This window comes from Ischnura elegans, chromosome 5 (genome assembly GCF_921293095.1).
Source record: "Ischnura elegans chromosome 5, ioIscEleg1.1, whole genome shotgun sequence".
NCBI lineage: Eukaryota > Metazoa > Arthropoda > Insecta > Odonata > Coenagrionidae > Ischnura > Ischnura elegans.
This window is the reverse complement of record NC_060250.1, coordinates 74,294,429-74,307,398: the sequence shown is the minus strand read 5'-3', so window position 1 is coordinate 74,307,398 and position 12,970 is coordinate 74,294,429. Positions and strand designations below refer to the sequence as shown.

Genomic DNA, 12,970 nt, shown 5'->3' with positions numbered 1-12,970 from the left:
GTGAAAATATGAAGGGAACTCACACCAAAGACACAAGAAAGGGCCAGCCCAGCTTGTGCAGAGGATACAGAGCTTCGAAGTAATACAACTATGAGACTAATTAATGTGACAGTAGCAACAGCTATCATGTCCATTCTAAAAGTGAACCATCGGATAGAAGAACGGAACATGAAATCAGAGGCAAGAGTGTGGTTCAATCGTGCACAAAACCTGAAAGAGAAAAATTAATTCATAAATTTACACCAAAAATTAGCATCAACTTATCACCAAGATTTTTAAACTAAGAAATGAGCTACAATTAAGATAAAACAAATCCTCTGAAGAAACAAAATATGTAATCTCAAAACCTCAAAAAAGGCAAGTCTTTGTCCTTTTATACATCTCTGAATACAGATAGAAGAATTCTGTATGTATAACACCTTAAAGAAAATTTTGGAAATACATATGTACAATCAACATATACTACGTACCATTTTAAAATGCCATGCATAATTTATGTTTCCAAGGTTTAGTGAACGAACAAACATACACATGTAAATTTTTGAAGCAATATATATTTTTTTTGGCAAAATTGTATTCAGGAAGTTGTGCTCAGCTTTTTACTGCTGTCCAGGTTTATAAAATCATATCAGGCTCCATTTTTTAAGGCAGCATATATAAAGAACTACCAGTGAATTTAGAAGTTAAAGTTTTTAAGTCACCATGGGTGTGGGCAAGGGGCAATATGAATGGTTCTGCCACATGGGAAACTTTTGAATAATCTGAAGTACACATGAATACGTAATGTCATATACTTCCATTATCATGAAAAAGGAATTTAGAAGCCGCCTTTCATTACTTCACATTTTGATAGAGCATAAAAAGGAATGCTCACTCCAGCATAGTGAATACCACAAACCAATGAGAACTTATATTCGAAAAGCTATATTCATCATCACACCTCTGCATGCAGGAAAACCCTAAATTCTCTCATTCAATGAGCTAACACCATATCCAATTGCTCACATGGATAAAATACCTATTCCAGGAGTTATCACCTACTAAGGATCTTCCTTGAAAATAGATGAAGTTATAAACATATATGGTTACACCTTGACCAGCAGGTGTCCCACATGCATGGAGGTAAAAATAAAATCTTTAGAAAGAGCCTGATTGCCTTTTGAGGCCATGATGAATGTAAAAATCAATAGTAATAGCCTAGCTAAAGAATAAGGTGATACCAAACATATTTCTGCAACATAACTGGAACTAGTTAATTGAGAATTGGAATAAGCCCAAAAGGAAACTATAATTTTTTGGAATTATGTAGATGAATTTGAAAAGGATTTTAATTTTCTAATCCCTGATTTTATTTTTCAAGTTGAAGACCCTATTGGACACTTTACGAGGTATGGTGCATCGGATAAAGATTTACAGGTAAAGAAAGTGTGATTTACATGAGGAGATCATCATTATCATAAATCTGAACTAAAGATCCTTCTTAGTATTCTGCATAAGCAATGAAAATCAAGCTAGATTTCCTTCTTCCCTCACTGGAAAACTAATTTTAAATAATAGTAAATTTTAACTTCCAAGAAATAGTATCAAACACAGGAAATAAAAAAAAGGTTGTGATGACATCAAATTCTCCTCACCCACTTTTAACAACTTATTCCAGATAAAATAAAAATACCCACCTTTCTAAAAATACTCTATGCCGCCCATAAGCTCTAATGACTGAGAGGCCAGCCATACTGGAAGCAATGTGGTTTAGGACAGGAGATTTCAAAAAATTGTCAATCTTCTTGGCTTCCTTGAGGCCCTTATTAAGCCATATATCCAGGAATGCAAATAGACCTGGGGAAATAATAGTTCACCTTAGAAATTAAAAAAAATTAAAAAAAGAAGATAGATAATTTCAGAACTTCAGTTACCTGATGCTATAGAAAGAGCAATGGAAAACACAGGAAATATGAAGCATACCAGAACCAGCTGAGTAATAACATACATGAGGCCCTGCCACACAAACTCAAAGAAAAAAGGAACTCTAACATCCACTGAAAGTAAAAAAATGAAAAATATATTAAAAACTCATAACATGAATTTGAAGTTTCTTCATTTTTACTAGACGTTCAACAAAAATCACTTTTCATTTACCAATGAATGGTTCCACGAATTAATAGCAATGGGTGATATAACTTGGTGGGAAATTGTCACCAGGCTATCTGAAACCCAAGCTCTCATAGGTGAAATTTTTTCATACTTACATTTACCCTTGATTTCCAAACACAAAGCATGTACAGGCAATATGTTCTAGCATATTTACAAATTAGAAACCCACATACAATGCATGGTTATGTGGTAAGGTGAGTTCTAAATTAGATTTAAGAGTGTACCTAACATCACAAAAAAGGGTGGGTAAACTGACTGTGAAAGTGCCCATACAGGGATTGGTATTTCCAAGAAAAATCTCCACCACTGCCTGGATTTGAACACTGATCCTTGTGACAGATATTCAGCACTCCAGCCACCTAATTGGTCAACAATCCTTCCCTCTCAATGCTGATGCTGCATTCCACTCCAAAAGCAACAATTTTCCCCCAAGCTTGTACAAAGCATGCATTATAAAATCACCCCAAAACATTTTTGTGTGGTTCAGTTTGCCCCTGAAAGTGGCACCTGAAACCCAAGCTGTCATTGGTGAAAAATTTTCATACTAATGTTTACCCTTGATTATTGATGATCGAGTAGTTATTTTGGGAGTGGGGAAAGGGGGTAAAAAGAGGGAGGATAGTTGCAACCTTGCATCCACTTTAACATGAATATTACACCAATCCACTTATCCGACTCTCCATTGGTGCTCATTCTTCTAGTTCCTAATGCAAAAATGTCTACACTTTTTCCTTCTAAGTATGCTCTATTCAGTAAATATCAATTGTCTCACATTTGTTAAGTATCTGAAAGTATTGTAGTTGATACAATTAGACCTTGCTTTGAGAATGTTGTAATTGTTGGGCATCATGGTTTTTTCCCTGGTCGGTAGGAGTGGGGGTAGAGGGAGCTACTTATTGAAAGCAAGAAGTTTGATGAAGCCAAGTTGCAGGTGGATGTGCTGCTGAAATGGCTTTTGATAGATAAGAAATTTTACATCAGATAGAAATCCAACGAAGCAGCCTAAATGCCGAGATGGCATACAAACATTTTTTTCACGAGGATATCCCTTAGGATATTTGAAAGAGATATTAGTCGAGTCCATATGCCCAAAATGTCCATAAAATTCAAATATTCCTTTAGTCAGCTAAATTCCTGCATGAATTCTTTAAAGAATATCACAATTCTCGCCAAAATCCTGCATTTCTTGCTATATTGGACACCTAGTCAAACATTCCCGCATCGTTCGTTTTCCCCCATTCATTCTTTTTTTCGTCCATCCCCTTGAAAAACAATAGATCGAAGTTGTAGTGCAATACCTTACCCCAGCTAAGTGTGCTCTTTGCAGATGATTTAAAAATTTACGAATGTTTGTGTGCATTCTTTGGATGATTGCATGAGGTTACAGAAGAGTTTATTAAAAGCTTTATCCTTGGTATGGTGATAATGATATGCACTTACAGCGAAATGAATGTTTGTGTAAGACATTTTTTTGATGTAAAAAAACCTATTGTATTCAATTACCAAATAAATAATGTATCACTGGGAAGAAAAATGTTAATACAGGACTAGGGTGTTTTATTCAATTCAACTTTCAATTTTTATGATCATATAGATATGATTGTTAAAAAGGGACTTAGGATATTGGGTTTTATAATTGGGATTAGCCAAGACTTTAATGATTACTCATTATTTTGGCACATATATACAAGATTGCCAATACAATGAGTGAAACATATCAAGACACAAAAAATCACATTCAAACAACTATCCAAAAATATTTGTTAGCATATTTACTCACTCTCATCCATATCCCGTGAAAATCTCTGGAGTATTCGTCCAGGGGGGGTAATATCAAAGAAGCTAATAGGGCATTTCATCACTTTTCGAAGCATTGTATCATGGAGGGCAGAAGAACCAAAAAGTAACTGCCTTGCAATACCCACACCTTTTACCAGCCCAATAGTCATTAATACCACAAAACTCAAGCCATATATTGTCTGATAGAACCAAAGATAAGGATTGTCATTGACAGAGCCTTTTAACTCATTCTCTGTAAGATTAGTGCCAGCAATACTGGAGTTAGCTTTCCAATTAGCTACCATTGCCCCCTGTGAAATAATAAAACATGAATGTGATATGTATTTAACACCAAATTCCAAATACATTTTTCACCAGTTTACGGGTTACAAATACAGTAAAAAAACAATAAAATGTCTACAAAACAAACTACTCACTCCTGACCCATCTCCTTCGTCCAGCCATATTTGAAGCCAAATCCCAGAAAATAACCGAGCCAGAGTGAACAAAAGGATAAGGCAAAGAAGTGAAGCCATTACCCAATACCCTCCACAATATTTGGAAAACCTTAGGAATGCCTTATAACCAGTTCTTTGCATGCTATGCTCCTCGGCGGCAGTCATTTTTCCTTCTGCCTCTCCTCCTAGTAAACCAAAAAAGAGTAAAGAACATTAGAACCAGGAATTGATCATTGAATCACAAATGCCAACATAAGATTAGCACGGTGGCCTTTCAATGGGCGCAGAAAAAGGTCCTCAGTTCTGAGCCTCATTCTGGTGTTTATTCAAAACAATATGTACATATAATTCACAGCACTGATAAGTTTAGAGTGAAATTACTGACCTTATGATGTCAAACATAATTAAGACTATGATCGTGTAAAATTAAACCACAAACAGAGATAAATTTGCAAAATCAAGCTAATTCCCTCATTGATTCACCCACATTATTATTTTCAATTTTTTTTGCTGTATCTAATGTTACTTTAGGACTAGGGATAGGATAAGATTATTTTAATTTTATTGCTTGAGTGTGTCAATTCGAGACAATTTTGCAATATTTTCTCTTCAATTTAGTTATGCAGTGTAAAAAGCCTAATTTTCAATGATCATGCATTGTTTTTTGTCCTATGTTCCATAAATGTCTTGCAAAGTTTCGAAATTTTGTTTTGTGAAAATTAAACTGAACTACCTATTCCATGGGACTGCTTTGTGTCACCTTAACATCTCACTCCACAACCGACTATGTACTTTTTCCATACTTTAGATTGAAAAGCATAGAAAACTTAGCGTTTTTTTTTTTAGAAAACACTTTAGTTACCTTTAAATTCTCTAACAGGGCTCTGCTCACTATCTTGACGTGAAGGCTTTGGCTTATTATCAGATTCACTGTTTTCCTTTCTAGTTTCATCAAACTGCATTAACTGATAGTAATCTCCAGCTAATGACATGAGTTCTTCATGAGTACCTCTCTCTGAAATCACTCCATCTTTAAGGAAAATAATTTCATCACATTCAGGAAGAAACTGAAACAGAAACAATACATTGATTAGATATCAACTTGGAAAAATGACATACATTTAATAATACGCATAAAAGGAGAAAAGAATGAATAAATGTGAGAAAATACGCACGTTCAATATTTTAAAACTCACAAAAATGCAAGCAAAGAGTACAAAGCACTCAAAATGGTATGATCTGCCATTTGCTTCAGCAATAATTAGGCAGTTAGAAGGAAAAATTACATCAAATGTCTCCATGAAAAATTAGCCCAGGCACAAAAGAAACATTCATAGCACTTGGAATATATTTTACATCACTCACACATTGGAAATACTAGCCTCAAAAACTGTGCTGATTTGAGCAGAGAAAATCATTGCTGCAGCAAAATTTTATTCGGTGATTATGTATAGAAGATCAAGAACTTGCCTGCAAGGAATGAGTGGCAAAGAGAATGGTTCGGTCCTTCAGAGCACCACGGATACAATACTCAAATATCCTACGGGCCACACGAGCATCCACAGCACTAAGGGGGTCATCCAAAAGGATTATTTCTTTTTCTGCATACACTGCTCGTGCAATACTGATTCGCTGTTTTTGTCCTCCACTAAAGCATGCAAACCAATGAAGTAAATATTACTAAACCATGCTGGGTACACATGGATATTTAAAAGAATATGATAATGAGAAACCAAAAAAATCTAAAGATTAAAAGAATGAAAGATGCTGAAGGCATTCAAAAATACATGTTTCAATAGAAATAAAGTTCCAAGCTTAGCACAGGTGGCAAGCACAAATCAAAGACCCAAAAGTGAAAATTAAGATTCAAAAAGGGTTACATCAGGAATGATGGCATAACCTTCACCTCTTCGTGTAAGCTTGACATACTAAAGCAAGAATTATCTTCAAAGCTTAAAATACATAAAGAGCTTTAGAATTAAAAAAAAAAATTACAATGGACCAATGGATCAGAGGAAAATTAGGGTGAAATTAGCATCATTTCCATGCTTTTCTCCAAAAATCCATTTATATATATACTAGCTGACCCGGCGAACTTCGTAACGCCTAACAATCAATGAACTTACAGTTTACTTACACCATTTATAAATCAAGAGCGGCTGTATCGTTTTTAATCATGTTTAATTTATTATAATAAAATAAGGATACAAATTCAATAAAACTACGTAAATGAGTATCAAAATTGTTTGTCAGAAAGACATTTTCTTTATTGAATCTACATAGGGTGGATCGGAGCACGTTTACGCGGATTTTTTTCAAGGAATTTTGTTACATTTTAGCTTAAGAGATTTTGGGCATTGTGGTTTCAAAAAGCAGTTAATGAAATAAAAATTATACGGATTCAGTTGTTGGCTATTTGTGTTATTAACTGTAAAAAAATGTTTTTAGGTCCAAGTCCGTTGCGTAAACTTGGCCCGTTCACGGGGCAGGCTAACACAACGCCAGACCGAAGCTTGACTGAAGCAACATTCGTATCAAATGACTTTAGGCGCGCCAGGTATAGTATCTCTGTTTGGAAGAAATGCACTGCGTAAACGTGCTGCATGCGTAAACGCACCACGGTGTGCCCTACATATTCGAGTTTATGTCTTGCATCAAGCACCTTCTGATAAACTACAGTTTTTGTTTTGTTATCAGGTGCAGGATAAAGCGGATGAAGCTAAATAAATATAGCGAAGTGAAGCAGTGACGCAGCGAGGGGGTTTTTGGGTGTTAAAACCCCCCCTTACCTAAGCGTGTTTTCTATACCCTACAGACCCGTAGTATTTGCTGTCCCTTAAAACCCCCTATCCTTATTTCCTAGCTGCGCTCTTGAAGTGAAGGAAGAAATACAGCGGATGGTTTACCGACTCGTTAACATACCACGTTTAATTGATCATGAGAAAATCATGGGTTTTCATTAGCACGTGAGCACCAACATCACAAAAACTGAAAGACTGACCATGCGATTTGTTAATCGTTATCACGAGTGCAACACGAATTGGAAATTGAATACGTTTAGCTCAAAAGGGCATATAAGTTGGGATCATGGAATCTTCGGAATGAGAACTTCCTCATCTTTGAGTTTTCCTTTGAGTAAAGTCGCGTGAATCACATTCATTATCAATTTTTTTAAATCACCAAACGCATTCCGTTGGATAGTTATGGTTGGGGTGTGTTTCGAAAGATTATTAACACAGAGCCTACCTTTAGCTGTAAATCGTGGTAAGTCAGGTACGTCCAAGGACTTTAAATATTCAGATAGATAGTTAGTGACTTCGTCTTCGCCTCGACAGGAACACGGACATTACCGTTTGTCAACAATTGCTTGGAGATTTGTTTACAAACACGGTAGTTAAGAGTCAACTCGAGCTGGGCTTACAATTAGCTCTAATTAAATTTTTTAAATGCAATTTCAATATTTTGAATATATTTAGTAATTAAAATGTTATATTGCTACAAAATTCAGTTATTAAATTGGTAAAAACAAAACAAATAATTTAATTTGTAGTTTTGACCGACTTATCAATTGTTGTTGCGTTACTAACTCCTAAAAACATGTCACTAAGAAAGAGATGAATTTTTTTTGGTGAAATTATCCTTTTTTTAATGGCCTATATGTTAACCCCGCCTGAGACGAATCCAAAGAAATAAATCTCATTGAAATCGGTGCAGCCGTTCTCGAGTTATAAGTGTTCTAACTAACACGATTTTCGACTTTCTTTTATATATATAGATATACATACATGTATTTTATTTATTTTTATTTATCTCAATCAACTTTGAAAACAGCACAATGAGGCCTTTACATCGGGAGTTTTAAACAATCAACAACATACCCTCATGAACAGATCACACACACCCATGTCCTGGAAGATGCAACCTACCCAGGCGGGACTCGAACCCATGACCTTCGGTATGGTAGGCAAGGACTTATCCCCGCCGCCACCGAGGCTGACAAATAAATATGCTATTTTATAGGATACTGAGAAATGCAGGGTAAAACAATACCATAGCAAAGCATCTTTTAAGCAGTGGCGAAGTCTGGTCATCTATGAATTGGTATGGTATGGTAAATGGAGGAGGCGACCGACAGCTGAGGTCATTTGCGCCATGAGGGAAGAGTATGGACGGAAGGGTGGAGAGAAACCCGGCATCGGCATTAGCCTACTTTCAATGAAAGGCACCAAGGGGACTACGGCTTAGCGTCCCATCTGACGGACGGAGTGCTGCGCTTGAAATGTCCTCCACACAACATTCTAGCAGGGATCGGGCAGTCTCTGAAAATTCTCTGCCACCACCGGGGTTTGAACCCGAGACCGCCGGGTGGGAAGCAAACACTCAAGCCACCACACCAACCCGATCCCCAGTCATCTATGAATTCCCCAAAACCAAATTGGAAATAAAGGGAGGACATAAGATGATGACAGGAAACGATTCATAGTAAGGGTATAGCGGCAGATGATCCATTTGGTGCTGAAGAAACAACATAAAAAAATTGAAAACAAGCCACAAGTTCACTCATTTTGGAGAATCTCTGTTGGTAGCAATTCCACACCCCTTGCTAGGCCGTCCCAAAAAAATTTTTTTTTTACTTTCAAAATCGTCAATGAGATTTCGATGACCCTCGGGTATACATATAAGGACAGGCAAAAAATGATTTTCGAAAAATTTTAAATAAATAGTTATCGAGAGACGCCTAAATACCTACACCCATGATTTGTCATACGATTTCGCAAAAACTGCCAAAATAAGGGTAATCAGGGTAAGTAATGTTCCAAAAATCAAAAATTTCGTCAGTTTTTGTGTATCTTTCACCGTTTAAGCTTTGCGGCCCATGCAGCCTGGTGCCTAGAGTGGTGCTAAGTGATGCGGCTCGTACGATGCGGTGCAACGGACAGCTGATGCCGTCCCCCTCCACGCCCAACCCTCCTCACCTGCGGTTGCCAGCCATGTTCACATGTTTGGCACATAAGTGGCTCTCTCTCTCTCAAATTCAGATTTTGAACTCTTTTCGTAGACCAAATCATGTCGGCACATATGGTAATCAATCTTAACTTTATTTTGGAAAATCGTTACAAATTTGTTAACCTACTGAGAAAGTTATGCAACAAAGCCAGGTTTCAGTTGAACAAGCTCTTTCTTCCTACCCACATTTATCATTTTTCAAAATTGGGAAACAATATGCAGCAAATATTGCTTTTGTTCTTCGTTGTTATTAACGCTTTTAGTGCTATCCTTCTTCCCGGGGTACAATCGAAAAATGCAGAGGGTATTTTAATAAAATGTAGCAACTAGGAAAAATAAACATTACATAGTTAATTTTTTAGATATCTTTAAGTGTTTTTTTTTAATTAACGAGATTAAATTGGACAATAATCACAACATTTTTATACGTTTACTGATATATAAGTTTTTTTATTTCAATGTCCTCAAATTTTACAACAACTACATAAAAGCCGATATATCGGCACGCCGCACTTTTCAGCCAAGCGGTAAAAGCCGATATATCGGCACGCCGCATTAAAAGGGTTAATACTGCTATTGAATTCCGTGATTAGGGCCACTCCCCTCTCGGCCACATCATTCACCACCTTTAACTGTTTGATGTGCTGTAGAACTTCTTGGTAGCTTTCTGTCATTTCCCAATCCTTAGGATCTTTGTTGAGAAATTCATGCGGTAGCTCAAGAGTTTAAAAAAAAATTCATGGAACTTGATGACACAAAAAATGATAAATCTTTACCGTGAACGTTTATAGGCATGGGTACTCTTTTCAGACACTGAAGGGAATCATTTTCACGGTCATGCATTCGTTACACCATTTTCCTTTTAATTTGAAACTGATTGTCAAACGGGTAATGTGAATAGTTCCTGGCTTGGTTTTTTTAGTTTGTTCCGAAGTCCACAACTACCCCTGTGGAGAGGAGTTTTTCTGAACTAAAAAGAATACATATATTCTTTTAAGAGATACACACAAGGAAAAGAGCAGATGAGTCACCTGGATTTTCTATCAATTGAAAAAGAACTCTTAGGGAAAATTAGAAATGGAGAAGACTTCGACAAAACAGTTATTCAGAAATTTGTACCAAAAACTCAATGAATCGAATTCACGTACAAATGAGGTAGTAATTTTTTACTTATCGTAAAACAACTTATTATTTGTATTGGTATGCATCAGCGTTTGTGACAGTATATTGATAATTGGTTGAATATATTTTATCGTCATCTCTGTCAATATATATTAGGTAATTTAGATTTTATTAGAGTCATATAGCTGATTACTCTTCTTTATGCATTTACCCAATGTCATCAGCTCTCGTCTGTCACTCCCACAAAGACAGTTCAACACTTGCCACTCAGTAGCGAGGCAACACCTGAAGGCAAGCCCAAGAATGCTGTCTTCTCTGCTCACCACAGAGGTACAGGGGCAGGCGTGAGGGTACTAGGTTAAGTTCAGATCCATTAAGTACTGTGCTGCAGCTCGTCAATATATATGCACTCCATTCCACAGTGCTAAGGCATTGTACAGCATAACTTTGGAGTGACCTTTGAGTCAATGTCCTTCAGGTGAAGTGAAGCAGTGAGGCTACAGAAGAATGATGAGGATCAAATGGATCGACCAAGTTAGCAATGAGGAAGTCTTAACAAGAGAAGTCTAATGAAAACCCTAACAAGAACACAGAACAACCTTATAGGCCGCATCTTGAGATATTATGGCTTGATGAAGACAATCGTCAAGGGACAAGTGGATGGCAAGAACGAAAAAGGAATATCTCGAACAAAATTTATGGAACAGATAAAGAAAGATGTGAAAGGGAACAAATAAATAGGTGTAAAAAGTTTAGCAGATAGGAGAATTGAGTGGAGAGCTGCATCAAACCAATCTTAGGATTGTTGACCAGGAATGATGATGATTTTGTATTCCTGCCTAATTCGCAATTTCCAGGACATAAAAAGACAACTGAGCCACAGGATGCATTGAACTCATTCTACCTGACGTTTTTGTTTAATTTTTCATCTTTAATTTTCCACATTAGTATATAACATAGCATAGGACCTCACAATTTTTAAGAGTTATTATATCCACGCAGCTCAATTTTCATGAAAAAAAAGAGGACCATGAAAACGGGTCACTAACATGCATGCATTGACTAAGCTTGACCATCACGCTTCACAACTTCTTCTAAGGCAACACACACATACTAATCACCTCATCAAACACAGGTAAGTTCATTACTATCTCCAACAACAAAATAAATTAACAGATTAGCAGTGTAAAAAAGACGCCATATGATTTCCATAAAATAATTCCCTCTCTCAATTTTCTTCTTTTTACATATGAAGATTCTACCTTCATTTCAAGATTCAAAGTAAATTCAAAACCCAACTTTTAAATTTCATTACTTTTCCTTATTACTTTCAATTTCCCTCTCCATATAATGAGTACATACATACATATATATATATATAACATCATTATCAAGTGACTAGCAATGAAAGTAAAGCCAAAATCAACAATTCTTTAGTTCTATCTGTGAGTGGTGAATAACATAGGGGATCATTAAAATGATAACAAGGATGCATTGGAGAGCTATATCCTATGCAAATTGTATCATGGATTGAGTTGCTCACGGGCATGTAAAAAAAATATTCGCACAACTATTTTCTTGAAATACAGGAATGGATACATGAAAGTCTCCAGCAACAAATTTAGTTACTCCTCCATACACACATGCCACGCACACAATATCAAATGAATATTATAACACTATAAGCCATCAAGAATTACATATAGCAGTGGTGTAACTAGGAATATGGTTTGGGGGATTAGGTGGTCTTAGGGTAGGGGGTGAGAGAGGGGGGGAAGGGGGAGTGAATCCCCCCCAGGCCCTCTGCACCTTCCCTGACTCCTTATTCACCGTTCGGTATTCAGTGACTCGTCTCACCACCATGATTTAGTAAGTTATCTTTAACTTTAAGCAGATGCAGTTATTGTAAGTCAAAACTAGACAATATTTTTAAATATTTTTTTAATTTCTATGAGGCTTTGGGGAGGGATCTATCCCCCAACCCCACCAAGTTACACCACTGACGTATGGAGTATATGTATGTACCTATATTGCAAACGCACACACCACAAATTACACCTTTGCTAACAACCAAATCAACCCTAGTACTATATTATGGCAGTGTATGATAATATGTATAGGTAACATTCAATTTGCACAAACATGCATAATTTAATTAAAACATGACCGTTATTTTCCACATTTCAAGAATGATTTCTGTCCACCAATTTGAATCAAATCAAAAGAAGATAAAATATTGAAAATGCTAGCTGAATACATTAATTATACACTACATAGGGGAAGATTAAATACATTCTGTAATGATAGGTTAACTAATGTAAATAGTAGTTGAACACAATACAAACGTTTCCACATGTTATCTCCTCTTCAATTTTACCCATGCGAAGTGCATTTACAATAGTTTAGTGAGGCGGGACTATGGGTGGTGGGAGGTAGGGTTTTTAAGGGCATAC

At 36.3% G+C, this 12,970-nt stretch overlaps 1 protein-coding gene across 5 annotated transcripts in view; it reads right to left on the bottom strand.

Moving 5' to 3' along the window:
• Window positions 1-12,970, bottom strand: part of LOC124159054 (ATP-binding cassette sub-family C member 5-like) — a 47,592-nt gene that overhangs the window by 12,590 nt on the left and 22,032 nt on the right. For all 5 annotated transcript variants that reach the window (XM_046534559.1, XM_046534558.1, XM_046534557.1 and 2 more), the window contains 7 exons: window positions 5,859-6,036; window positions 5,251-5,455; window positions 4,368-4,573; window positions 3,932-4,241; window positions 1,914-2,036; window positions 1,677-1,836; window positions 24-210 (listed from right to left, as the gene is read on the bottom strand). In XM_046534559.1, coding sequence (XP_046390515.1) covers window positions 24-210; window positions 1,677-1,836; window positions 1,914-2,036; window positions 3,932-4,241; window positions 4,368-4,573; window positions 5,251-5,455; window positions 5,859-6,036 — 1,369 coding nt within the window. The remainder of the gene's footprint in view (window positions 1-23; window positions 211-1,676; window positions 1,837-1,913; window positions 2,037-3,931; window positions 4,242-4,367; window positions 4,574-5,250; window positions 5,456-5,858; window positions 6,037-12,970) is intronic.